We start from the raw sequence: 27857 nt of genomic DNA, 5'->3' as shown, positions 1-27857 counted from the left end.
AAGGCACCTGAGGGCAGGACAAGAAGCAATGGGTGGAAACTAATCAAGGAGAGAAGCAACTTAGAACTGAGGAGAAATTTCCTGAGAGTTAGAACAATTAATCAGTGGAACAACCTGCCACCAGAAGTTATGAATGCCCCAACACTGGAATTCTTTCAAGAGGATGTTGGATAGCCATCTGTCTGAAATGGTATAGGGTTTCCTGCCTAGGCAGGGGGTTGGACTATAAGACCTCCAAGGTCCCTTCCAACTCTTCTATTGTATTGTATTGAACTATTGTTAGAATCAACAAAATCTTCTGCTGAAGTCCACAGGTTTGGATGGACGAAAGTTTTAAGAATCTGGACCATGAGCCTTTTCAAACTTCTCACATTTTTTGAGTCTCCGTGCTAAATTCAGCGACCGATTTTTCTGGTTTAAAATAATGCTGTTATCAAATAGCAAATTACGACGCCTTATTGGAAGAATCATTTTGCCCTTCAACGAGTAGAGTGGGAATCTCTCATGTGGACTTTTGAAACTGTTCTAATAGCGACGCTGATGCAGCTATATTCCAGCCTGCGTATTCCTCTACGTGTTTCTCATTCTTGAAACTCCAAGCAGCTGCCTTTTACGACAATTCTGTGCTATAAAAGAAATCGCCCGGGTGATAACGTTTTCACAAAATAAGCGAATCAACCCCGCATCTGTGGAAAAGATATTTAATTGTAAATAGAAAAAGGTAGGCCAAAGACAGTTTTAAGGGCAATTCTTCCGTATAGGTAATCTAGATGATTTATAAAGTTATACGTTTCATAAAAGCACTGAAAGATAAACAAAGCAAAGCACAAATCAAAAATAACAAGGTATACGTGGAAAGAAAGGGAGCTGCACAGTAGCCTGAACAAAGGGCAAAGCGTTTGTAGCACTTGGTAAATCTTTAAGGCAAGTATGGTCTGTGAATTATCCGAAAGCCAACCAATCTCTGGATGTTCCTGGGTCTCTGCAGGTCAACACTTGCAGCAGGAAATGCAATGATGTAGACCCAACTACATCAACGGTGACTGATAAGGAAATAAATGTTTATAAATATTTCCTTATGTTTGCCTGAGTGCAAGTACAAAGCTCACACAAGACAAGGTGAGGGGGAAGGGGGGAGCCGTCTCTTTTCTCTTTGTATTCAAATCCCATCTACAGTGAGATCTACTCTTCATTCCTTTCCATCAGCTGCAAAACCTTTAGTAGGTTTCGTAACATTTGTTCTGGGCTGAGGTCCAGTAGGGAACTATTTTTTGAGGATATATTACAAGTTTCAGGTCTAAAAACATCCTTATTTCTTTTAACAGTGAATTTTTTTCCCCACGTGTAATGGTACTTGGGGTTGGCCTCCTATACCTTGGTATATATTATCCCCACAATAACTTGAAGGCCCAAATCACTCCTTCACAATTTAATATAGGTCAACCATGGCCGACTTCAAACTCTACATCAATAACCGCTGATCATACTGGTTAGCAAATGTGGGTGCTGAGTACCAATAAACCTGGATGGCGTAGGAGAAGAGAGAAAAGACAGGTAAAAACTGAAAATTTCAAAACGCCATTCACCCGGAAATGGTAAGAATTGTCTCCCCGTGAAGACCACGCAAATTAAAACAACACCAGCTGTCCAAAATAACAGAAGGCAACCACCCAAACGGCCACACAAAGCTGCCCCTTAGAGGTCAGTCATGATTTAGGACCGTCTTAAAATGCTGTTGGGTGGATAGAAAGGGTGAAAATTACGTGCACCTGTGTGTATTAGTGGTACTGTTACGACTGAGACGATGGGCACAAATGTGAAGGAGGAGCATTTCTTCGGTAAGCTTTGTTGGAAGAAGGGAGAGCATAAAGCCACAGGGACGGTGGCCGAGCAGAGAGAATGTGGATTTTCGCTTTAGGTAGCTCCTAGATAAAACGCATGCAAGGACTTCAGACTCTTCTATGACCCCTGTTTGTTTTGCAGCCCTAGTGGGAATGTTGTGGAAGAGATGACCTCAATAACTGTGACGAACTTTCTAGCATTTTAGGCTATCGGTATACAACAGCCACAACCATGGAAAGGAGGAGGGTGAGGAAGTCACTGGTTTGCCCAACTTCATCTTCTCCAGTCTCATGACCTTCAACGTTTGAGGGATGTCCCCTTGGAGAAGTGTGGTGAGATGCCATTTCTTCAAATCACTTCCTTCCACTCCCCCACCCCTTTTTTTATTTTGACAATCTCTAGCAGGTGATAAAATCTTTGTGGGGCATGCGTTGTGAACTGTTTTAAGAGGTTTCATCATCGGTACCTGCTGTCAGTTGGCCAGTCAGATTAAAGGTATTGTGAGAGATGGACACACTTGTGTGCCATTTACCAACAGATTTCTTGGGAGGACAGCCTGGATATCCAATTCCAGATATCAGCCTATGATCCTTATCCTGCATTTGCATTTGAGGGGGTGGGGGGGTGAATGGAGACAAAGGGTTGCTGTGATGTGAATCTTAACATCCTGTCCAGCAGGTGGCAGCATAGTAGGGGGAGAGGTTAAGCTTAAGAGTTTGGGGGGAAAGGACTTGAAATTTGTTCTCCATCTGCAGAATTATCCCATTACACCCTGAAAATATGATTGGCTGCGCTAAGGGTAATATTTTCATATAGCTAATATATTACATAAATACTAGTTTTTGTTTTCTTTTTCTTCTCCCAAGTTACATCCCTCTAAGAAATAGGGCTCCCGATAGAAAAGAAAAACAATTGACCCACAGTTATTCACTGGCTTCTTCATCTACCCCCTACCCCCATGACTTACAGCAGGGCTGGGCAACTCTAGCAACTTTACGACCTGTGGTCTTCAACTCCAGGAATTCCTGAGCCTGGCTCAGGAATTCTGGGAGTTGAAGTCCACAGGTCGTAAAGTTGCCAAAGTTACCCACTTGCAGCCTAGAGTTTTTTTTTTTTTTAATCATAATTTTTCATCCTCTTTCCTGAAAAATACTTATGGAAGATGTATATAGAAATCATAAAAAAAACATGCAGCATATGTACAAACTGAAAATTTTTAAAAATATCAGCTTCATATACATGTCAATCTACTTGAATATATCAGGAATTAAATATAAAAAATTACACTTTTTCTTCCCTAAAAAAAGGGGGGCATTGTTCGGAGGCCTCGGCCAACTCCTTAAAGCTGTACAAAGGATAATAACAATAATCAGGAAATGAATTTTAGTCAAGGGGTCTAATTCATAGCATTCAAGCTCGGTTCTGTCACATAATTCATTTAACACAGCACAGTTTAAATCGACAGTTATCCTCCTTAAAACTGTTCTGTATCTCAGAAGAGTCATAGTAAACTAAAAATTAAAAAAAAGTCACAAAAACATTGGCATTGCAGGTCTGTGGATCCCTTCCAAAAAGATTAAACAACTAATTTTGGAACTGTAAAAAAAAAAACTATTTACAGTATTTCTTTTTCTTTTCTTTTTTTAAATATTTTGCACAAAAATGTCTAAATTCTGAGGTTGTTTTTTTTTATGATACAAGAAAATTCACCAGAGCTCATGGCTTAAGTCCAGTAGCATCTTCTTTGACAAAGAATCTCAGTTCTGCACCTGCAATATGCGTTATGCAGAAACAGATTGTTCTGCGGTTGTCTTATCCTGTATAGAATAGAATGCTCACTTCACCCACTCAAACAGCTTCTTTGCTAGTCTGGAGGCGGGACATGGCCTCCAACTTCTGCCTGCAAGCTTCTGCTTCTTGCTCTTTCTTCAAAAGTTGCTGGCGATACTTCTGGGCTTCCCGGTTAGCCTCGTCCATCTGTTTTTGTAACGTTTCTCTTTCCTAGGAAAGCCGAACAAAAAACATGGTGTTAAAGGAAGTCCCCACAAAGGGAATGGACCTGATCCTGGAGCACCAGGGAACTATCAGAGGACTGGAAAAGAGCTGATGTGGTTCCCATCTTCAAAAAAGGGGAAAAAAACAGATCCAGGAAACTACAGACCTATTAGCCTGACCTCAATACCAGGAAAGATTCTGGAAAAGATAATCAAGCAACGAATTAGCCTAGAAGCAAACAAAGTAATAGCCAAAAGCCAACATGGGTTTGTCAAAAATAGATCATGCCAGACTAATCTTATTGCATTCTTTGATAATGTGACAAAATTAGTGGACCAGAGGAATACCGTTGATATAGTTTACTTGAACTTCAGTAAGGCATTTGATAAGGTAGACCATAACCTACTACTAGATAAAGTAGAAGAATATGTGTTAGACAGCATCACCACCAGATGGATTTGTAACTGGCTGACCAACCGCACTCAACGTATAGTCCTCAATGGAACTGCATCTTCATGGAGGGAAGTATGCAGTGGAGTACCCCAAAGCTCTGTTTTAGGCCCAGTACTCTTCAACATCTTCATCAATGATTTGGATGAGGGAATAAATAGGAAACTCATCAAATTTGCAGATGACACCAAGCTGGCAGGAATAGCCAACACTCCAGAAGATAGGCTAAAAATACAGAAGGATCTTGACAAACTTGAACATTGGGCACTATCTAATAAAATGAAATTCAATGGTGAAAAGAGTAAGGTTCTACATTTAGGAAACAAAAACGAAATGCACAGGTACAGTATAGATGGTACCTTGCTCAACAGTAGTAAATGTGAGAGGGATCTTGGAGTCCTAGTGGACAACCATTTAAATATGAGCCAGCCGTGTGCAGCAGCTGCCGAAAAAGCCAATACAGTTCTAGGCTGCATAAACAGAGGGATAGAATCAAGATCACGTGAAGTGTTAATACCACTTGGAATACTGCATTCAGTTTTGGTCACCACGATGTAGAAAAGATGTGGAGACTCTAGAAAGAGTGCAGAGAAGAGCAACAAAGATGATTAGGGGACTGGAGGCTAAAACATATGAAGAACGGTTGCAGGAACTGGGTGTCTAGTTTAATAGAAAGAAGGACTAGGGGAGACATGATAGCAGTGTTCCAATATCTCAGGGGTTGCCACAAAGAAGAGGGAATCAAACTATTTTCCAACACACCTGAGGGTAGAACAAGAAGCAATGGGTGGAAACTAATTAACGAGAGAAGCAACTTAGAACTGAGGAGAAATTTCCTGACAGTTAGAACAATTAATCAGTGGAACAGCTGCCTCCAGAAGTTGTGAATGCCCCAACACTGGAAGTCTTTAAGAAGATGTTGGATAACCATTTGTCTGAAACGGTATAGGGTTTCCTGCCTAGGCAGGGGGTTGGACTAGAAGACCTCCAAGGTCCCTTCCAACTCTGCTATTGTATTGTATTGTATTGTATTGTATTGTATTTATCATTTTTCATTTCAAAGGTGCAAGAATTTTGGAACGGAGCACATTGCACACCAGAATTAGAAACAGGAACAGGTTTTTTCCCCGAATGCCATCACTCTGCTAAACAACTAATTCCCACAATACTGTCATATTACCTACTAAGACTGTATTACTATTACTATTCTCCTCCTTCCTAGTATTTATCTCTTCCCACTGATGACTATAACCATGTTGCTTGTATCTTTAAAATTTATATTGTTTTATTTGTTTTCTAGTATGATTTGATTGCTTATTAGTAACCTATGACTATCACTTTGTGTTGTATCTTATGATTCTTGATGAATGTATTCTATTTTATTTTTCTTTATGTACACTGAGAGCATATGCACCAAAGACATTGCTTGTGTGTCCAATCACATTTGGCCAATAAATAATTCTATTCTACTCTATTCTATTCTATTCTATTCAGAGGCTTTTTGACTTGTGACTTAGAAACAAAGTTTTTTTAAAAAATTGCTCTGAACAAAAACAGCGTCTACATTGAAACTGGGTACCGCTTTGTTGAAACGCATAAGTTTAAGCGGTTCAAAAGCAGTTATATTCTGGGAAAGTATAATTACATATATTATTTTGAGGCTGAGATATAGAATCTATCTGGAAAATTGCAAAGAAATATGCAGTTTTTAAGAAATGGAGAGTGACTTAAGTGTTCAAGCCTAAAAATGAATCATGCTTCTTGGAGTAAGCTATATATCAGTAAAATATCTGAAAAAAGAGAAATTACTCATAGACTATATCATGGTTGTGGGACCACACATTGCTATTTTCAAATGATGATGCTGGAACTTGGATCTTTTTTTAAAAAAAAAGAAAAGAAAGGAAAACCATCTAGTGTTTTTATTTGATGAAGCAGAACAACTCTGTAGTTTAAAAAAGAAAAACAAATTGAGTTCAAAGCAAGTTATTGGGGCTTGCTTTTCAGAGGGGGCTATTCTGAACCATTTTAAACAGACTGATGTAAAAAGCAGCATACCTGCTTTATTAAAATAATTGTCTCAGCCATCACTTTGTTCTGACCTTTACACACAAAAGCCTTTAAAAAAAAAACCTCTGTGCTTTCACTAACCAATGAATGTCAGTCCTTCCACTGTAATCACCAGGTAGTACTAAAAACAATTGCCCATGGTTTTACTGCAATGAAATGGGGAGGCAAAAATTCAATCTCTCTCCCTTCCCCTTTTCTCTAAGGTGGATATGGGCTAGTCGTTCCCGACTCTAGGGGGCGGTGCTCATCTCCATTTCAAAGCTGAAGAGCCAGCACTGTCCGAAGACGTCTCCATGGTCATGTGGCCAGGATGACTAAACGCCGAAGGCACACAGAACGCTGTTACCTTCCCACCAAAGGTGGCCTCTATTTTTCTACTTGAATTTTTACGTGCTTTCGAACTGCTAGGTTGGCAGAAGCTGGGACAAGTAACAGGAGCTCACTCCGTTACGCGGCGCTAGGGATTCGAACTGCCGACCTTTCAGATCGACAAGCTCAGCTTCTTAGCCACTGAACCACCATGTCCCTCAAAAAGAAATGTAAGATGCAGTAATTATAAAACAAGACAAGAAGAAAAATTTGGTGTAGAAAATCAGAATAAAACATCTCAGCTAACAGATTCCTTACTTCGATTTCTGCTGACTCCACCCGATTTTCAATTATCTCAATACATGGTCTTTTCATTGGGGGCTCTTCGCTGATTACTGTTTCCTCTGCAATGTCTGTGGCTGGTACTGTAAGTACTGGAATGGAAATAAGTTTGGATCAAAAACTATATTAGTTAACAATGGTTGCATTTGGATGCTGGGATAGAAGGGGATAGGTAATTAAATATTGTTTATTGAATATATGAGTTGAGAGCTTGTCATCTAGCCTAACTCTCTTGCTAAAGACAACTACAAGCATTCTTTGTCATTTTAAGTGTTGCCTTAACAACACACCTGCATTGTATTTAGTTAGTTCATTAAAGCAGCCGCATCTTTTTTTACCGGCTCCAGGTGGGGGATCTGGGGCCCGTCACTCTCTCTCAGAAGGAGAAAGGAGCATTAGATATACTCTCCATTTGGAGTTATTTTTAAAAAATAATAATAAAGGTAGAACAAAACCGTTAAAAGACCTGGCTGCTTTAATGAACAACAGAGAGGGGATATGATTCAGGAAACCCTAAGCAACTCTTCGGAATAATGGCTAAGCTGTGCATAGCCCTTATAACTAGTTTTGTTATGTCATGATTCCATGGACAGAAATGAGATTGTAAAATGTGGAGTTCTCCCCCCACCCCTTTTCTGGAAATTGAGTCTACGACGTAGGCATAAATGTCCTCCAGTGCTTTAACCTTTCACCCAATCCTATTCTTCATTATCTGTTTTCTTTAGAGAGCTTTCATGAATATTAAGTTTAACTTAACCAACAAAACAGAACGAGGAAGGAATATTAGATATGTTAGCCACCTTGAATTGTCTATAAATATAATAAAGGCGGGATATAAAATAATTACATTTCAAAGTATGTTTTTCGGGGGGGAGGGGGGAAGGACTTAAAAGTTGTATTCCTGGTTTGTACTTACCTTGTTGCCCATCTGGCATGGTCACTATAATGGGTTGACCCATTCCGCTGGTGGGAATGGAATGAAGATTTCCCAGCTGTATCCCGTCTGTTACTATGGTGATAACCTGCTGACCTCCAGAACTAACTACTTGTTGAATTGCACCATCCACAGATTCGGCGGTCACCACTTCTTCTGTAGCCACAACTTTCAAACAAACGAATAAATGAAACATACATAAGCAAGCACTAGGACCTCATGAAAATGTGGCAGTATGGACTATTCTTGTTCACTATTCCAATGGAGTCAGCATAAGTATCTTTCATAAGATACTCCATTCTATTCCATTTTCCCCCATCAGCACATAGAAAACCAGTCCATCTTCTACTCAACCCCACCATGTTTCCCCCAAAATAAGACAGGGTCTTATTTTCTTTTGACCCCCAAAATAAGCACTTGGCCCTATTTTCGGGGAGATATTATTTTTGAGGTACAGGAGGCAGCGAGCGTGGTCACCTCATGGCTGCTGCTGTGTTGCAATATTTTCGGTGGAGGGCTTATTTTAGTGCATGCACTCAAAAGCCCAATTGGGGTTATTATCTGGGGAGGTTTTATTTTGGGGTAAACATGGTAGGTTTTGGGGAAGATCTCTTCCCCACCTTTTCTCTGCTAAATTATTTTGTACTTCTGCAAATGTTGAGAGTTTACTGCTTTGTAGAAGTAGCCCAAGCAATCATGCCATCCATCAATCTTATATCTAAGTGTTTCCTTTTTTATTTCTAATGGAACACTCCTCATCCCAAATATTGGAAATGGGATACCTAGAAGTTCCAGAAATTAAATTCCTTTAATCCAACAACTTTTTTACAAGTAAAATACAAGGTGCACAAATTCATAAAGAGTTTTAAAAGAAAAGCAAATGGTGTTATTTGACTTTCAGATACCACGTTAAAAATCATTATTAATTTTCCCTTAGGCTCTGGGAATTTATATTCTAAATTATTCAGTTCATTTTTACTGCTTCTCTTAGGTTTCAATGCAAGGAACCTAAAATATAAAGTATATCACTACCAATATTAGTTTCAAGAGCTACATCTACATGCATGCTATAGTCTATTAAGAGCAAGCCTTTGAAGTTACTTAACAATCGGAAGGACAATAAAAAAGGCTTTCTTTCAAAAGCTATGGCATACGATTTATGTCAGAAATGTCAGACATCACATAAAATGTGGGCGCTTTCATCTTTGTCATGATTGCTTCCTTATTTACAGTGATGTTATTACTCAATCATGGTCTGCAATTCTTGCTTGCAGCTTATTTCTGCCATTATTGAAAGAATAACGGTAAAACTCGGGATTTTATGAAAAACAAAGTTATGCCATGACAGAGAGAGACACATAGAAATGTGCTTGCTATGGCTGGCTCCCAGAACCTCTGAGATCATCTTTACTCCTTTATGTTAATACGGCCAACAGAGCCCATTAGTCCCTTCTACCAAAATGTAAAAAGTAAATGATCATAAAGACGTATTCCCAGTTGCACCATGATTTACTAGAGGGAATTATGGGTTTGCAGGATTGTTCGTTAGCTCTGCCTGCCTTCTCCCTTGCTCAACAGTCACCTGGCAGCAGTTTCTCCATCAGAGTGCAAAAAAGGGACATGCAGGAAACACAACAGGCTGTGTTGAAGAATCAGTTCTTTTACTTCCCTGGAGTATATTTCCATTTTAGCCCATCGTTCTGTATATGGGTTTGTTTTTCTCATCTTTCTAAGCCTGCAGGCAGGGACTGTCCTGTATTTATTGACCTTATGTCAGCCACTCAGGAGCAGGTAATGAAAAAGCTTTCAATAAATTAAAGTCAGGAATATTTTCAAGAAGAAAATCTGATCTTTACAGAAATGAAACAATCTCCATAAACGCCGCAATCAATATGTCGCAAAAATTGGTGGGCAAAAAAAGGTTCAGGTTTTCTCCTTTTTAAGCCCAAGGGGTCAAACTCAAATGATAGATCTTCTTTTCAAAACAAAACAAAAGCCATTTGGTACTAAATATTTACTGTCAATGCTTTGCCCCTCTCCCAAAGCTTCCAGAGAAAGAGAGTACAGTCAATTGATATATTTCTTTATAGCAAACTAGTCGATAACCTGGCGTTGTCCGGGTATTTATTTATAGGAGGAAAATGTCCGGATCAAACGTAATTTCTAATGCTGGATTTTCCCCCTTACCAGAGGGAGCCCCCTTGTGGAGTACTGTGAAGCCGTTACCATGGCAACTCCACTGCGCTGCACAGTAGAAGCCATTTTATGGCAGTACACCAGAAGTCATTTTAAGGCACAACAGGCTGCATCTTAACAGAACACAAACCCAGAGGGGTTTTAGGGGTGTCTTACCCCCACAGTATTTGTTTCCAGAGAGTAAGTCATCTGTGTACCAAGTTTGGTTGAAATTGCTCGAGACTTTCCAGAGTTATGCTGGAACATACACACAAACAAACACAGATAGAAGATAGGGATCCAAGCCAAGGCAGTTGGCTTTCCTGCTCTGCGTAGAAGTCTGATCCCCCTTTCTATGGATTAGACTGAAGAAGAAGGCAACTCTGGCTAAGGAAGTAAATTCAGAAGTCACAAGGCTTATTTGTCTTACAATGAACTTGACTCATAATCTGCTTTTTTTTTCCCACGGAAATAAAAAACCACCTTCTTTTCCATTTAATTTTATTCTTTTTGTTTTTGAGTTAAAGAAATTTGATTACTTAAGTCTGTTTTTATTGTAAGTATGCCACAACAGAAAAAAAACACACACACCGAACTTAAAAAACAAATATACTGAAATATGGTATTACAGCAATGCTGAAAATTAAACCTGTTGTTTTTTTTAAACTATGGATCCTATTTTTAGAACAATGTTATTTTTCCTCACCTGGCGTTTCTGATGAGTTGGACAGTGGAGCTGAGGCTTCTGCTAAGGCAGCCAGAGTTGCCAGAACTGAAGTTGAGGAATTGCCAAACTGGACAGCAGACATCCCACTCTCATCTATAAACACACAATCCATAAAAATCATGTCAGAAAATCACATAATTCTACTCGCCCATTCGAAATCATTTTCCCCCCCTCAGAATGATATAAGCCTTGAACTCTCAATCAAACACACCCCATATTCAGTTCAGTAGCAAGCAGAGATTTATTCCTTTTCTGGAGGCAAAAGTAGACTGAAGCGAAATAAACGGAGTGGCACCAGCAGAATTCCACACAAATAGAGGGAGTGCTTTGACATCAAACTGTGGGCTCAAAGCCAAACTTTAGACAACGTTAAAATCATCCCATGCTGTTTGAGCTGATATGAACAATCCAAGAGATGACAACAGCAGCAAAAGAAGCAACGTATCTGATACGGTTTTAGCACAATCTAGGAGCACAGCAAGGAGCTTACCAAGCAACTGGACACAATCATACGACGTGTCTGCCGCCTGATCAAGAATAACCGTGGCTTGCATGGAAATTGCTAAATAAGACTGCACACTGGAGTAGGAAGATCAATTTAAGAAAATGGGGATTCCCTATAAAAGATAACTGTGTGAATGTGGAGAAGAACAACCCATCTCACATATGGGAAGGTGCGTATGATGTGCTTCAGCATGTACGGAGGAAGACTTCACGCTGGTGAGAGAAAATGCTATTGATGTGGCCCGATGCTGGACGAATGTCATTAAAATTTAATGTATTTTACATGCTTTCTGTGCATGATATATTTCTATGAGCTATTTTACACCTATTTTTACTTGCTCAGTATTGAATGATGTGCGTCTGTAACTTGAAAGTGCTTCTGACGCGAAGAAAGAAAGCGCAACCTTATTCCCAATTTAATAGAGTGAGCAAGGAATTTGCAATCCTCAGTGACCGTGAATATCTGCCGTACACGAGACCGGCTGCAGAGAATACTCCACCTGTTAGATTCACAACTCCGCCAGGCCCAATGATGAACTGTGGCGTTGCTGCATGAATTGTCACTGTATCGGGGCTTTCAGGATTCGTGTTGATTTGGTTCTGCATTGCGATCTGTGATCGAAAACAACACAACAACAACAGTGCTTTGTTTTTACACTTATTGTAGGGGCAGGGAAGGGGAATGAATTTTAAGATGAATATAGTACATAGCAGATGTTCATAAATTATACATTAAATCTCAGACAGAATAGCAGTCAACAGCTTAATATAACCTACAGCTCATGCGTAGTGTGTTGTTATTCGCTAATATATATTCAATATGGAAAAATATCTTGCAGACAAGTATTCAGAATAAATGCATCAGTTTCAAGAGGGAACAGAGTATGATGATAAAGAAACAAGGATTGAGGGCCAGGGAATCAATTGTATATATACCACCACAGCCTAGAGCAGAGGTCCCCAACCCATGGGGTTTGCGATTGGGCCATGGAAAAAGCCAACAAGCGTGCACCACGCATATTCACTCGTACGAGCAGTGGGTGAGCACATGCACACATGCTCACCCACACACATTTGCATGAATAGCAATAGCAATAGCAGTTAGACTTATATACCGCTTCATAGGGCTTTCAGCCCTCTCTAAGCGGTTTACAGAGTCAGCATATTGCCCCCAACAACAATCCGGGTCCTCATTTTACCCACCTCGGAAGGATGGAAGGCTGAGTCAACCCTGAGCCGGTGAGATTTGAACAGCCGAACTGCAGAACTACAGTCAGCTGAAGTAGCCTGCAGTGCTGCATTTAACCACTGCGCCACCTCGGCAGGCCTGCAGGCCACTCACCCAAATGAAGCTGGACGGTCACTTGTTGGCTGCTTGCACGAACCAACACATCGCCCCCACCCTGCCGATCCGCAAAGCCGGAAACATTGGGGAACTCTGGGCCTAGAGATTGAGCTACAAGAGTCTGGAAAAGCCTAACAAATAGTGAGTTTTGAGTTACCTGTAGAATTTCTGCCAAGTCTTCAAATCCATTGTCTATGGCAATGTCTAGCGCAGTCTTGCAAAATTTACTTTGGGTATGGACATCTGCTCCGTACTTTATTAAGAGTTCCACGACTTCCTGATGATTGTGCTCCGTGGCCCAATGCAAAGCAGTCATTTTCAGCATGTCCTTTGCATTTACATCTGCACCATGCTACAAAACATATTCCATTAAATTTCTTTCAAAATGGAAAGAGGCAGTCAAATTTTAGAGTAAGCATTACTTCAAGTTAATATACTGCAGATAATTAATGTAACTAATTAATCAATCCATTGTTGCCTAGAATTGTTGGGCAGACGCATTGTCAAAACGGCTAATCTTAGAAACTAAATGGCAGAAGATAAAATCTGGTGTGCGATGACTTGTGTGCCTCTCAGCATGGCTTCAGTCATTTTTTCCCTTCAAAAATAAATCTCTTCATCTAAAAATAATGCTGATAAGACGTCATGTGCTATTATTAGTCTGATAACATAAAGGAAAGTCTATAATTTCCAGTGCAAGTAATTTTTAAAAAGAATTTTGGACTGCTGCTGTAGAATTTTCAGAGCGCGAAATACAAGGAAGGCCTTGAAGCAGGAATATTGGTGGGCAGTTTCGTGACGAATTATTTTGGTTAGAAATGGCAATTGTAAAACCATTAACTTAGGGAAATTTCTTAGATAATATTCTTTATCTTTTTCCCCCCTGCTATGGAAAAATTATTTGAACATACTGCCAAATTTTAATGAACGTATCATCGATCATAGCTTTTAATATAGTAGTGTTTTAATAGGCCATACAGGATTTAAATCATATTGTTCCTATGGCCTGATTTTAGATGGCCTACCTACAAATGGTAACCACTTTGTACATGCACAAAATGGTGCTATTGATTCTCCTACATCCTTCATTTGTAGAGAAGGTCTGGAGCAAGTCCAGTAAATTTCAATGTGCATTGATTGTTTTTTTTTAAAATCTTCCCATGTGCTTTTTTGGTGCCCGGAAATGTTCTGAAAAACTCCTCTAGATACTGCAGAAAAAAAGAGTCTTCAGTCTATTAGCAATTACAGTGGTACCTTGGTACTCAATTTCTTTGAAACTCATCAAATTTGATACTCAACACATTTTGACATAAAAGTGTTGCCCTGGTATTCAATGCCCAAACTAGAACCTGTCGGTGTCAGCTGCCTTGTGATTCACTACATTATTCTTTATGGGAAAAATTTGTTTGGTACTCATTGTGCCTTCCAGAACCAATTAACAATGAGTATTGGATACCAATGTATGTCCTATTTCAACTCTGGTAATAATAAATGGAGAGCTTTTTCTTTTTACCTTAAGCAAAACTTCTACAATGCTTGCATGGCCTTCTGAAGCTGCCATGTGAAGTGGTGTCCGATCCACTTTGGTCCTTGCATCTCGACTTACTCCTGCTCGTAGTAACACTTCTGTAGTTGAATAGTGGCCATACTGTGCTGCTAGATGAAGTGGAGATGTTCCCAGCTGCAGCGGGAGATGTAAAATAGGATATTGGCACATAATTACCCTCTTATTTAACAACACTAAAAATATCACATTCATTTTTGGGTACCATTATTATTTTATTTTTTTAAAAAAAGGAAATTCTGACGTATTGGGCTGTTTTTAATCTTTATTATTTTCCTAACTTTTTGCTTTGAAGTAACTAATCTTTGCTCTCCATAATCCTATAATCCTTTCCTATAATCTTTCCTTTCATCCTAAATTAGAAAGGAACCGCTAACTCTTCTTTACAATAGTGTTTTGCCCAATCTCACAAATATCCAGTTCTAAAGGAAAGTTGCATTTTCTTTTAATTAAACACAGTATTGCTGTCATCAGGCAAGCAATACAATCATCATGATTTCAGAGTTAAAATCTCACAGTGATGATAATGACCTGACATTCTAGCCCAGCAATTTTTTTGTGCTCATCAAAACCAGAAGGCAACATTTTGAAAAATTGCGATGAGCTGCTGCATCCTACATATTGTTCTTTGGGGGGGGGGGTGTTCCTATTGGATTTGATCCCCCCAAATAGGAAATAGAAGCAGAAAAAGTACCGATTGAGTACTTATGAGTAGCTATCCCCACTCCCAAAAGGCTGGACACTAAAATCTCAGTTCTAAACCAAGGTTTGAGGTTTGGAAAGAATATGCCAGAAGTTCCTACTTAATGCTAAGCTTTTTCTTAGTAACTAAATAATGAGGGTAATTGGATAGTATGTTCCAGCAACTTTGTTCATGAACAGTAAATCTGCCTTCTTGTCACAGTCCATGACCAATATTTATATACATGGCCAATCTAAGAAAAAAAACCAATCAACTGAAAAGTGGAATGTCATCAATTTTTTAACACCGAATAAATCTATTGGACACCAACTTCATCTGGATGAACAATTAATGAAAGCAAGCAGTACTTATTTAACCCAAGATAATCTGGCTGCATTTGTATCTCCATGATTATGTTATTCAAAAAGATGAAAATTCCCTTGAATCCCCTTCCCACGTGCCTCCTAAGGAGAACATGCTTACGTCTGTGCAGTTTCCTTGCCAGCAATATGAAAAGCTCCAACAAAATGAACACAGCAAACACAAACCACCAAACATGTGATTTTGTTTTTGTTCTTTAATGGTGTTTTTACCCAATCTGTAGTAAAAGGTGCTCCATTGGCCATCAAAACGCGAACTTCATCATCTTGGCCGGCTCGAGCAGCTTCTAAAAGCTTCTTTCCCAAATCTACCAAGGACATCTAAAAAATATTTGACATTTAAAACAATTGTTAAATGTAGATAATTTATGAAAGAAGCAAATACTACCATCCTTCTAGAACATATCATAGCCAGAGTGTGCAGCAATCTTGCCCATAGAGGTCCCATAAAACAAATAACTTGGAAACATTTTCTCTAGTTTTGCTTGTTTTAAAACTTTTCATGCCGACTCCCTAATTTATATTGACCTGACAATTTACTGGGATGTGCAGCTCTTGCTAAGAGACAGATAAGTGGATAGTTTTGTGGTGCAACAACACAACACTAATGAAGACCAGCACCTTAATCATTGTACCTACAGCGTCTTCACTATTGGAACTCTTTTGCCCTAAAAGAGAATGATTGCTGACTGTTTTTGTTCACTGTTTTAGGCTTCTAGCCTCATAGTCAACCATTGCACCAAACTGGCTCTCTATTTAATTATTTAAATCTCTTAATTTTTAGAAATGTTATCTTTGTGACATTTAAGATATTTATGCATGTAATCCTTCATCGTATGTGATTATAAAATAGATTGAATCCATTTGAATAGAAATTGCATTTTGTAGAGCTTTCTTTCTGTTCTTGTCGCCTCTTTGCCCAGCAAAGCCAGGACAAAATTTCTGCATGACCAATGGAATGTTGAGTTGCCATCTACTCAACGAGAAATTGACTTTCTGAGAGCAAAATCACTTAAACTGTTCCACGTGTGCACTTCCAGCAACAAGTACTATTTACAAGAACACATGGAGAAAATGCAAAACTAGCTTGTTAGGATTCCAATGTAAATGTATTTAGGACTAAGCCGCACTAAACTTAGGCTTCAGCCACATAAGTGCTGTGAAAATTTGCATTCCTAAGTCTAAAATACTATAGTGAACACAGAAAAGTGCCACACTTCAATATCAAAACATTATTACTAAATTCTGCTAAACACCTACAGATCACTGGCAATACTCAAATCTCATTTTTTCCCCACACAGATCCAAACTCTCAAAGCTTTTATCAAGCTACAGTGAAGCTCTGGATGAAAATTTTAGTGGCCTAAGCATTTAGAAATTCCAATTGTTTCTGCTCAGATTCAGAGCTCTAGAATGTTCTTGAATACTGTAATTGTTGTTGTTAATACACATATACCTCTACCTTCAGAGGCCTTCTGCTCTAGTTCAAATCCAGCAACCACTGTGCTTCATTTTGCAAATTCATAGCTAGATAATAGCATATCTGGAAAGGAGCAACATGTAACAATGGGGAATACTGTCATTCGTTTGAGATGATTGCTTATTAGTAACCTTTGTGTGTTCAATCACACTTGCCCAATAAACTATTCTATTCTATTCTATTCCATTCCATTCCATCCCACCCTACCCTATCCATATTGCCCTTGACAGCTTTCAAGAATCCAAAATATTTTTATTTGCGCTGGTTCGTAATACGTCAAGTACCAGTTGTAAAATCTTGGGAATACCGGCATGCTTATTTACGTGAAGAAATTCCCAAATGTTTATTAGGGCCATTTGAATATTCATCTCTCTTCCTCCAAAGGAATGCCAAATTCCAAAGAGCAAACAGAAAATAAAATATTTAATATGCTTCAAAATCCTCTTTGGCCCTAGTTCCTCTTCCTAAAATGATTAATAGCTAATTTTCTCATTTATTAAAATTAGGTTTTCTTGAAGGCTATAAAAAGTAACGGGAGAAGGCATTTAGCGGAATTACTTTGCCAAATTGTTACAGCAATGCAGTATTGACACCATAGCAACCAATTGTAAAGATTTTTTTCTGGTGATAGTTGCTTAATTTAGAATGTATTTATATATCTTTTGTTTATTTATTAACTTGTTTTATTTTGTAGCCCTTTCTGGTGTTTGAGAGAATCTTGGAAGAATATGAACAGAAATGGGAACTACAACTAATATTCGCCACTAGTTGGCAGTTATTGTACATGGCAGATGTTAAACAAGGATCATACCTGTATCTCATTATCTCAATTCTGGAATTCATGAAACCATTTATTCTTGATACTGTACTTGAAACATGTCAGAAATCAGTATAGAACAGGTGCGCTGTTTATTGTTTTGTGTCTCAGCAGTGCATCTTAAATGTAAGTTAGTAACTTTTAAAAATGAGCCAACAATGAACTACTTACTATCCAAATCTTAACTATTTGCAAGTCTACTTTTCTACTCGGGAACCATAAAGGAAGACTTTTAGGTTTTTTTGTTAAATCCAAATTGGCTGCTTCTTCCAAATCAAGGCTCATAATCAAGCATTATTTGAAAGTAATTTCATAAGTGGCTGTAGATCTAACATTAATTCACTAGTGTTCATGAATTATGGCTTGCTCAGATCTTCATGGTTTTGAAAGAGTTACCTGGGAATGAAGCCAATATTGACTATGGATTTGTCAACATAATTTTTAAACTTAATCGCTAAGCGATTTTGTAATATTAGTTTATTACAAATATAACTGATGTTATATTTTTTTGACACGCTGGAGAAAGTGGGGAGCAATGCAATTCCAAGGCCCTCCTAATGCAGGGATATGTAAAATGATGGTACAGGTGTATTACTGCATCTTCAATATTTGAATAGATATACTAGGATTTCTTCCTCTTAAACTACTTCATAATTGCAATGAGTTTTCCCATCCCATATTATATTGTTTTAAATACAACTTTATATAACACCTTCAGCTTTTTGCCTGGAGGCACTCAAATTAAAGTGTTAAAAGCGGTAAGTTTTTCATGTGGAAGGATTATGTACCACATTATATTTCAAATGTCTACCTTGTTTGGGTCTTGGAGTTCTAATAAAATGCAAAACCCTCCACTGAGGTCCGCACGACCCCATGGCATGCTGTGTATTCTGGCAGACTTCACAAACGAAGCCAATTGACATCAGAGATGAATTGGCTCAACTCCCGTTTCAGGGGGGAAAATGCTGCAATTCTGCAGAATTTCCTCTGGAGCTGCAGAGCAGGAAGTTTTCCTTTGGTTGGACTCATCCCCTCTCCTGTCTCCTATGGTTACCCTGCACCTTTTGAAATGAAGGGTTGCCTGGCTGTCCTTTCCTGTTTGCTGGCTAGGATAAGGAGTGGTTTTGAATAACAGTCCATTAGTAAAGGCAGGGGGGGGGGGGGAGAAAAAAAAGGAAAGGGTAGGGTGCCAGTTAAGGACCATCTCAAAAACGTTTATGACCAGCTGGAGGAAGTATTGGCCAAGTCAGGGAAGGGAAATCAACCAATAGCAATAGCAATAGCAGTTAGACTTATATACCGCTTCATAGGGCTTTCAGCCCTCTCTAAGCGGTTTACAGAGTCAGCATATTGCCCCCAACAACAATCTGGGTCCTCATTTCACCCACCTCGGAAGGATGGAAGGCTGAGTCAACCTTGAGCCAGTGAGATTAGAACCGCTGAACTGCAGAACTGCAGTCAGCTGAAGTAGCCTGCAGTGCTGCATTTAACCACTGCGCCACCTTGGCTCATACTAGCCAACCACAACACAGTGGCATACTGCGCTCCCAAGTGGAAAGATGTGGGAGAAGGGCATTTTAGTAAATCAATACACACACTAAATGGATGGACAAGAATATATCATCACAAAATTGGTTATTTATGGGAAAAAATCTCATCAGAGCATTTTCAAATTGTACTTACTGATATTAATTACTCTTAAGCACTCTTAGTAATATATTTTCGCAGTAGTGTTATCAATCCAGAGCTGTTTGCTTGTTTACTTGTTAACGTTTGAATATGTTTGTCCAATATCTCTGCATTCATATTAAGGAGCCAATTTTACTGACTTCAACTGGGTTTACTTTGAATAAATGTGGGCTAAATTTCAGTGGTTTAACAGCCTCTTGAAACTGAATACATGAGATCAACTTTGAGTGAATCATGAATTAAGGGGGAAAGTCTGAAGAAAGGTAATTGTATATATGTAGCTTCTTAGAAACAATTCAAAAAGCCAATCTCTATACATCAAAATTAAAATGTCTCTTACATTCAATTTGCTGACGGCTGAAAAACTAGTCTCAAATTTTTATCAGAGGAATAGCTTTATTAAAAACAATGAGGCTACAGGAAATGTCTAAGCAAGGAACTCATCAAAGGTCTCAGCTGTATACACAAGCCAATTTGATGCAATGATAATAAACTTAAATGGGACTTGCACAACCCTGAGTATCACATACCGTACAAATTTAGGAACTCCAGAAATGAGGGTCTCTATACTGAATATGTAAAATAAATGGGACTGGCACTCTAATTCAAAAGCACACCATGGGGTGCATTTACCATTAAGTATGGGTTCCAAAAATAGATAGATCAGACACTTTAACTTCTAAATTATTTTCCTGGGGCTCCAAGCAGATCTAAAACAAATCTAAAATTAAGTACAATAAAAGGCAAATGTGCTTAGCTGTGCAACATGATCCATAAACCAAGAAGCCAGGGTTTGATTCAACAGGCAAATAAAATCCCCTTTTAGGAAGGAAAGAGAACAGATCTCTTAATTACAGGGAGAAGAAGAGATCCTGGATAAGGAAACTCTGAGTTAGAGGCGGGTGACAAGAGGGGAAGATAGGAAGGACTGTATTTATAGAGCAGCCAAAACAGGTATCTGGTGGGAATCTGTTCCTTGGGCTTCCTGGAATGGGAGGATTTCAAAGACAGCCCAAGAGGCCAGAGATTCTTGCAGCTCGTACCAATAACCAAGTTTGGAAGCAGCCAGCATTCCTCCCTCCCTAAGAGGGAAGAGGCAAGCAGAGGCCATCAAGACGTTGCTCAACCCCCATCATAGGAGACCCAATCCCGGGCTTGTTCCTGGCAAAGCAGCCCCATTCCACACAAATCCCCTTCCTCCCAGTTTTTTCCTCCGAATGTCACCCCCTCCCCTCCGAATGCCATCACTCTGCTTAACAACTAATTCCCACAACACTGACAAATAATTTATTAAGACTGTCTTACTATTATTCTTCTCTTCCTTCCTACTATCTATCTCTTCCAACTTATGACTATAACCATGTTGTTTGTATCTTTCAATTTATATTGTTTTTAATTGTTTCCTAATACCATTTGATAGTCATAGTCAAGATTACTAATAAGCTAAGTGCTGTATCTTTTATTTATGAATGTATTTTATTCTCCTTATGTACACTGAGAGCATCTGCACTAAAGACAAATTTCTTGTGTGTCCAATCACACTTGGCCAATAAAGAATTCAATTCTATGCAATGCTATGCTATTCTTCCATGCTAGGCTAGGCTATGCCATGCCTATTTCTATTTCTATTACCAAGTTTGGAAGCAGCCAGCATTCCTCCCTCCCACCCTCCCTAAGAGGGAAGAAAGAGGCAAGCAGAGGCCATCAAGACGTTGCTCAACCCCCATCCACAGGAGACCCAATCCCGGGCTTGTTCTTGGCAAAGGCAGCAGCAGCCCCATCCCACCCAAACCCCCTTCCTCGTACCCGCCCCCATCGCTTAAACCCACCCCCCGATTTAAAACTTTGGAAGAGACGATCCACTCCCTCCCTGCCACCCAAGAGGGGGAAAGGGGGGGGGAGAGAAAAGAGGCGCCCGGGAGCGCAGGGTTGGCGGGCGGCGCGTGTTGTAGGAGGGGGAGGGGGGAAAGAAAGAGACACGGGCCCGACACGCGTCGGAGGGAGGGCACGTGTGAACGCCTGTGTGTGGGGGTGGAGGGGGAAACCAGGACGGGGGTCGCCAGCCCCTCCCCCCTCCTCCTCGACACCCCTCCCTTCCTCAGCTCCTTCCCGCCCGGAGAAGCGGCCTGCCCGGCCTGGTGCCCCCTCCTCCCCCACCCCCACTCCCGCCTGTGCTTCTCCAAGCGGCGGCCCCCGAGCGCCCGATCCCCGGAAGGCCTCTCCCGTCCCCGCTTTTTCCCCCCCGACAGGAAATCCTGGCTGGGAAGGAGCGGAGGGAGCCGCGGTAAGCGCCGGGTTCCGGGGGAAGTGGAATTATTTTTTACCAGCGAAGAAGCGACCAACTTCCACATCCGGTAACACGGGCCCCCTCTAGACAAAAAAGGCGCAGACTGACCTGGAAAAGCTTGGCCGGCCCGGCCATCGGAGGTGAGGCTGAGGGGGGTGGGGGCGCGTGTGGAGGAAAAGGGAGAAGGGAAGAGGGAAGGGGCCTCCCCTTACCGTGTCGCCCGCGCCCGGCCGCCGCCCGACCGAACGACGAGCAGGGCCGCCCGGAGCCCGCCGCCGCTTCTCATAGGGCGCCCGAAAAGCCCCGCGAAAAAGTCCCCCGCTCGCGCGCGGCGGAGGGACACGGGCGGCCGCGCTCGCGAGCGCTGAGGCGAGGAAGGAAGGGAGGAGGAGGAGAGGCCCGCAGGGGAAGAGCGCCAGTGAGGGGAGGAGGAGCAGCAGCGGCAGCAACGAGCCGCCGCTCCGCCGCGGTCCTCTCGGGGCGCTGCTCCCCTCATGGGGACGCGGGGGGTTTATCGGATAGTAGTCAGCCCCCTTTCCCTCAACGGGCGCTGATAGGGGAAAAAAAACGGGGTTGTGTGTGGGGAGGGGGGGGGAAAGGAAGAAGACTCGGCGGAGGGATACGGCTACCTGAGAGTCCGACTGCGCAGGCGCGGGGCCCGGGAGAAAGGGAAGAGCCGAGGCGAAAGAGGGAGACGCCATGTTCTGCCGACGCTTTTTTTTCTTCCCCCCCCCTTCCCTTTTCCCGCTCGAAAGGTGGAGGGGAACCGCCGGCGCGCCTGCGCGTTGCGGGGCGCGCGAGAGTCTGAAGTTGTTCTGTGAGGCGCTGCTGCTTCCTCACTTGGGAGCGCAAAGAAGTGTGACGCACATAAACACACGTACACATACCACACACACCTCTCCACCAGTCCAGTGGGGAGAATGAAGGGGTGAAATGCAGGATTTAAATCTTGCAACGGCCTTTCAAACTCCCAAACACACACACACACACACACACCGAATTAGCCTTGCCTTTGACATTTCTTTTATTTTTAATTTCCAGACTGCAAAAAAAACAAAACCCCAAAGCTTGACTTAAATTATCCTTAATTAATTAATTAATCCTTAAATTGCAGGAGCTTTTTTTTTACTTTCCGTGGTATCTCCATTATTTTGGGCTGGTGCTTCCAAATGAGCATAATGCATCTTTTTTTTTTAAGGGATTCTTTTTTTATTATTATTTCAATTTAAAACAAGTACAATATCTTTCTTTACATGTTATAGAAAATGTATCAGTCAGTCACAAATAAACTTTGGTACATCTCCACCACAGTCAACAAACATAACTCATATTAACTCAAATATTTTAACTCAGATATTCATACATATCACCATTGTCATATATCCATTTTCATTTGACTGTAATTATTATTTGAAAATATTGATGATAATAATAATAATCTTAAACAATACATGCCCACACCAGTGGGAAAAGAAAAAAATCAAAACAATGCATCTTGATTGTGCAAAAAAATCAGAAATTGGAGCTAGGAAAGTGAATATACAGGTAGTCTTCAACTTATGACCAGATTTGTATTAAGGCATGAGCAGAGAAATAATGAATATGGCTGTAAATTGTAATTGTTATTGTGCAAGGCATTTGTACCCAGATGACATACTGTTTAATGCAGGGGGGCCCAAATTTGGGAACTTCAAAACTTGTGGACTTCAACTCCCAGAATTCCCCAGCCTGCAGAATTCTGGGACTTGAAGTCCACAAGTCTTAAAGTTCCCAAGTTTGGACACCCCTGGTTTAATGGAAGATGGATTGTTTGTATTAAAATAAAATAAAATTTAAAAAAAACCTTATGACCAGAACCGAGCCCAAAATTAATGTTGCTGAGTTGAGAAATTGGTTAAGCGAGTTTCACCCCATTTTACGATTTTTCTTGCCAGGGTTATTGAAGTGAATCACTGCAGTGGTTAAATTATTAGTAACACGGTTCTTAAGTGAATCTAGCTGCCCCCATTGACTTTGCTTGTCAGACAAAGGGGGATCACGTAACCCCCGGGACCTTGCAACCTTCATAAATGTGTCTCAGTTGTCAAGCATCTGAATGTAAATCACATGACCATGGGGATGGTCTTAAGTGTGAAAAATAGTCATCAGTCACTTTTTCAGTGCTGTTGTAATTTTGGAGGGTCACTAAGCGAACTGTCGTAAGTCGAGGACTGCCTATACAGAGGTGTCCAGTCTTCTGGAGCTCTGCTTTATGTCCCTAACGAGGTCCCTGATATTATGGTCCATTGCATAGCTGGCCCGATGTTTAGACTAGATTTAATTTTTTTTGTCCACATGTCAACTCTTTCCAAAGAATCCAGATGTGTATTATTAAACATTGTGCGATGTAAACTATTCCAAGTAAAACTGCCTTTTGCAATTGGTTGCATATTTATTTGCCATTTTTTTGTCCACATATCGAGTCTTTCCCAAGAACCCAGATGTGTTTTGTTTTTAATATTAAACATTGCAGGATGTAAAATATTCCAAGTAAAGCTGCCTTTTGCAATTGGCCAATGGTGATTTTGTCAATGCAGTTGGTATTCAAGTGGCTTTGAAATTGCAACCAAGGCTCCTATTACTCTTGGTACTGCCTTCTTTTGCAGGCCTTTATATTTACTGATCTTTGATTTTTTCCAGTTCTTCTGTTTCGGCTATATTGCAATGTCCACTGTCCAGAGATTTTGGCTGATATTTGTCTGCTTGAACTACAAAGCCTCAGCAGTTTAGCTTCCATTTTCTAGTCACCAGGAGCCAATGCTGACTTGAAAGCACAAAATTATTACCACTATTATAACATTGTTATATATAAGCTAGGAAATTGTTCCATATTTATCAGATGCTATGCTAACTAGTCTTTGTTTTTTGTTTCAGGCAACTTACTACTTGAGACAAATCTGAAACATTTTGAAGATGAAAAGGTGTTCATCTCTTTACACAAGAGGATCTTGTATTTACCAATAGATCATTTTGGATAAATTCCAAAGGCCATCCAATTAGACAACAGAACAATGACTAATTTATCATGAAGATCCTCAAGTAAGAAAACATATCCCATTACTTGATGTAGGAAAACAACCTAGAGTTGACATAATGGATTATATACAGACTTTCTAGGATTTGCAATGTAACCTGAACTTCATTTAAGTCCTATCAGTAGATAAAGATATTCTGGTTAAACAACATATGAAACAGTATACTGTGTTGTGTCTTTATTAAACACAATATTCAGTCTTTATTGGCAGAGGTATGTGAAGCATGAATAAGTTAAATTACATGTTCTAATCATGCTTCCTCACAACAACTGATAGTTTTATACTGTATTGCGTGAATTGTTTGGTTCAAGTCATGCCATATTTGGGGTGGGTTAAAATCAAATAATACCACAACCATTCAAAAATTGGTATTTCTTTTTCTGGTTTCAGCTATCTATTGTAAATTTAGGAATTTTGTGCTACATGATCCATGTTCATTTTAATATTCATTGTCCAGACAGATATTCTAAAATTCAGTACAAATTCCTAATATGTTCCAGAATCTATTGTGAATATAGCACAGTATATTGTTTTGTGTGTTATTTGTGTAACCAAAATATTTTTGATAACAGAGATAAAAGAAGGGAGAAATGAAATTTATGAATTTTCAGTGATGAGAAAATCTGAAACGCAAGCAAAAGCTGTATAGATGAGAATTACTAAAACTATATACTAATGTGTTAAAAAAAGAATTCAATTTCCATTTGGGACATTGTTGCGTCCCATTAGTGGCTATACTTCTATAATAAATTTGCAAGTTTTAACAAAAAAAAGGGTGAGATAAATAATAAAAACTTTCAAGAAGACATTTTTATAGGAAGTTTGAAATTATTAAATCTGATTTCTGAAAAGTTGATTGTTAGGCTGATGTTCCATTTGGATGGAACATAGTGTGTGTAAATGTTGCAATATGAAAAAATAATTTGGACTCAAAACAGTTAGATTAGCAAGCTGAAAGTCAGACTTCTGGGACTGATTTGCAGCTACTGTTACTTTGAGCTCCTAGGGAAAAGATGAAATGTAAGTGCTACTAGTAATTATAATAAATATGATGTACAGTGTATACCACTGCAGAATAACCTTAAATAATAAGCCTTTCCAGCCTTAGAATCTACTATCCGTTGTTTTATTTTCTGTCTTTAATAAAACCATATTCTCAAATGTTTACAGATCTGAATGAAACTGATTTTTAAATCACTTGCCTTCTCTAATTATTACATTCCACTTATTTATTTCTATAGAATACACTCAAGACATTTATTTTTTTCCTAATTTGTGATAAGTGTGTAAAATCTAGTTTTGCCCCCTTGTTCTGTATTGCACAGCAGGGGGTCAGTTATATTAGTAGCATTGAATAGATTCACATAGCAAAAATACAATGGGCTGGTTTATGATTTAATATATTGCCTTAATCCAGGCATTTAGATTCATTTAGAAAAACTAATTCAATAAGTCATGGATAGCATGTATAAATATAGTAATATTTTATTGCGGATTTTATGTCATTTGAGTATAATTGCTTATAGCAAGCAAGATTAGTTACATTCTGTAGTAAAGAATTACAGAATTCTTGGAAGGAGTACTATATCTCACAAACTGTAGAATAAATGTGAAAATTAGGGGATATTAATTTCTTACGTTAAAATACTATTAACAAAGTCTCGACCACTGATTTACTAATATTTAAAGTAATCATAAAGGCCTTCTCTCTTCCAGAACCCAATTTCTAATACTGCCCTATTGTGTTTATCGGGAGTTAGATTTATAGCTTTTACTTGCATGGCCTTGTATTGAAGAAACAAAAAAATTGACAAGGGTATCCAGTCTTCCATTGTACTGCTCTTCATATGATAAGCAAAATAGACGAACATCCAGTTTAAATTCCATTACACTCCCTAAGTGATCTAGTCTTCTAAGTGTCCTCATTGATTTTGCAATTGAAGGCTATTGTGTATGTGTACAATCAATTTGACATTCCAAAGAGTCTCCTTTGATATGTATAATGACCAGCATATTCATATTTGGCACTTTTGAGACCGCTCATTTCATTATTTACCTGTTATTTTTAAACTGCCCTTCCAAGGTAATTCATAATGCATTAAAGCACAAAGCACCTCCACGTAGGTGCTGTAATTACGTAAATGACTACAGTTGTGAAGTACCAGATCCATCTAGTGTTCCAAGTCATATTAGCCTCTCATACAAGCACATGCAGATGTTCTGATCCAGTGTGGGAAACTATTTTGGCCAACAGGTAAAACTGCGGTTTCAAACACAAGAATTGATTACCCCTCCCTTACCCATTGGAGGTTGCAGAAAAGTCTTAAGAGCCACACCTTTATTACATTCTCTAGCACAGCAGTCACCAACTGATGGTCCGTGGTCCCGCAAAAAAGTTATTTGCATTTTTTATATGGCACTAAATTGAGTCCTCAAACTACGCCCCCTGGACCGGATACATGCAATGAACGCTTGTGTTGCTGCAGAGAGTCTCCCACTTCGGGGTCTTTTTGTGTGGGTCAGAGGGAGCAGAATTCCGACTTGGGGGTCTGCTGCAGCGTCCTGGTGAGGGGCTTTAGGTGAAGGATGGTTCCAGTGGGACTGCATCATGGCCTGGAACTGGTTGACCATCTCAGCCCGCTGAGCCTCCAGGCGCCGGTACCTGGCCTTGCATTCCCACAGGTCTTCCTTCTGCTCATAGTCCTCAGTGAGGTGCTTCCGCTGAGCCTCCATCTCAGTCAGATCCAATTTGAATGGAGCCAGCGGTTTTGCCAACTCTTTCTCATGGTGGCTGTTTAGCTCTAACAACTGCTTTCTGTCGGGGCCCTAAGGAGTCTGGGTGGTAGGGGAGGATGGAGGGAAGGAGCGAGTAGAGGCCGGCGAGGCGCCCCTCGATGTGAGCGACATCAATTTGGCCACACCCACCCAGTCACATGACCACCTAGCCACGCCCACCCAACCGGACATTAGGCAGAGCATATTAGTGGTCCGCGGGATTTAAAATTATAAATTTAGTGGTCCCTGAAGTCCGAAAGGTTGGGGACCCCTGCTCTAGCAAATCCCCAGGTGGAGAGAAGCAGAATGGCTTAAGTTGCAGCAACCAAAAAAACTTTTGGTAAAAAATAACACCGAACTAATAAAAGTGAGCTGCACAAAACAGAAAATTAGAACATGCAATAAAATGCAAAGCA

General features: G+C 40.0%; 1 protein-coding gene and 1 long non-coding RNA gene across 4 annotated transcripts; one reads left to right on the top strand and one right to left on the bottom strand.

Annotated features, from left to right (window-relative positions):
• Window positions 1-687: 687 nt before the first annotated feature.
• Window positions 688-22240, bottom strand: GABPB1 (GA binding protein transcription factor subunit beta 1). 3 transcript variants are annotated; one of them, XM_087704243.1, is made up of 9 exons: window positions 22222-22240; window positions 15533-15640; window positions 14207-14374; window positions 12851-13045; window positions 11849-11960; window positions 10824-10937; window positions 7925-8110; window positions 6985-7100; window positions 688-3843 (listed from the first exon to the last, which is right to left on the bottom strand). In XM_087704243.1, the coding sequence occupies exons 2-9, from the start codon at window positions 15638-15640 to the stop codon at window positions 3691-3693; spliced, it is 1152 nt and encodes a 383-aa protein (XP_087560369.1). In that variant the 5' UTR covers window positions 22222-22240; the 3' UTR covers window positions 688-3690. The 3 variants fall into 3 exon arrangements, with proteins under 3 accessions (XP_087560369.1, XP_087560371.1, XP_087560370.1); XM_087704245.1 differs by lacking the exon at window positions 22222-22240 and adding an exon at window positions 21805-21937; XM_087704244.1 differs by lacking the exon at window positions 22222-22240 and adding an exon at window positions 21701-21742.
• LOC148048458 (uncharacterized) lies at window positions 21207-25831 on the top strand. The gene is made up of 2 exons (XR_015695422.1): window positions 21207-21732; window positions 24506-25831. It is a non-coding gene; the product is annotated as an uncharacterized LOC148048458 (long non-coding RNA).
• Window positions 25832-27857: the final 2026 nt, after the last annotated feature.

The sequence above is a fragment of the Thamnophis sirtalis genome, unplaced genomic scaffold, assembly GCF_051295495.1.
Source record: "Thamnophis sirtalis isolate CommonGarterSnake01/CBP01778 unplaced genomic scaffold, rThaSir2_p1.2 scaffold_2, whole genome shotgun sequence".
NCBI lineage: Eukaryota > Metazoa > Chordata > Lepidosauria > Squamata > Natricidae > Thamnophis > Thamnophis sirtalis.
Note: the sequence above shows the minus strand (reverse complement) of the source record. Positions and strands in the feature narration are given on the sequence as shown.

Excerpts from the sequence above, each read along its gene's own strand:
- GABPB1 (XM_087704244.1), bottom strand. The coding sequence starts at position 21,727 with ATGGCCGGGCCGGCCAAGCTTTTCCAG. Across the intron at positions 8,111-10,823 it reads CAACTCATCAGAAACGCCAG|TTGTGGCTACAGAAGAAGTG; the intron begins GTGAGGAAAAAT and ends TTTGTTTGAAAG. Across the intron at positions 7,101-7,924 it reads CATGCCAGATGGGCAACAAG|TACTTACAGTACCAGCCACA; the intron begins GTAAGTACAAAC and ends TTTCCATTCCAG.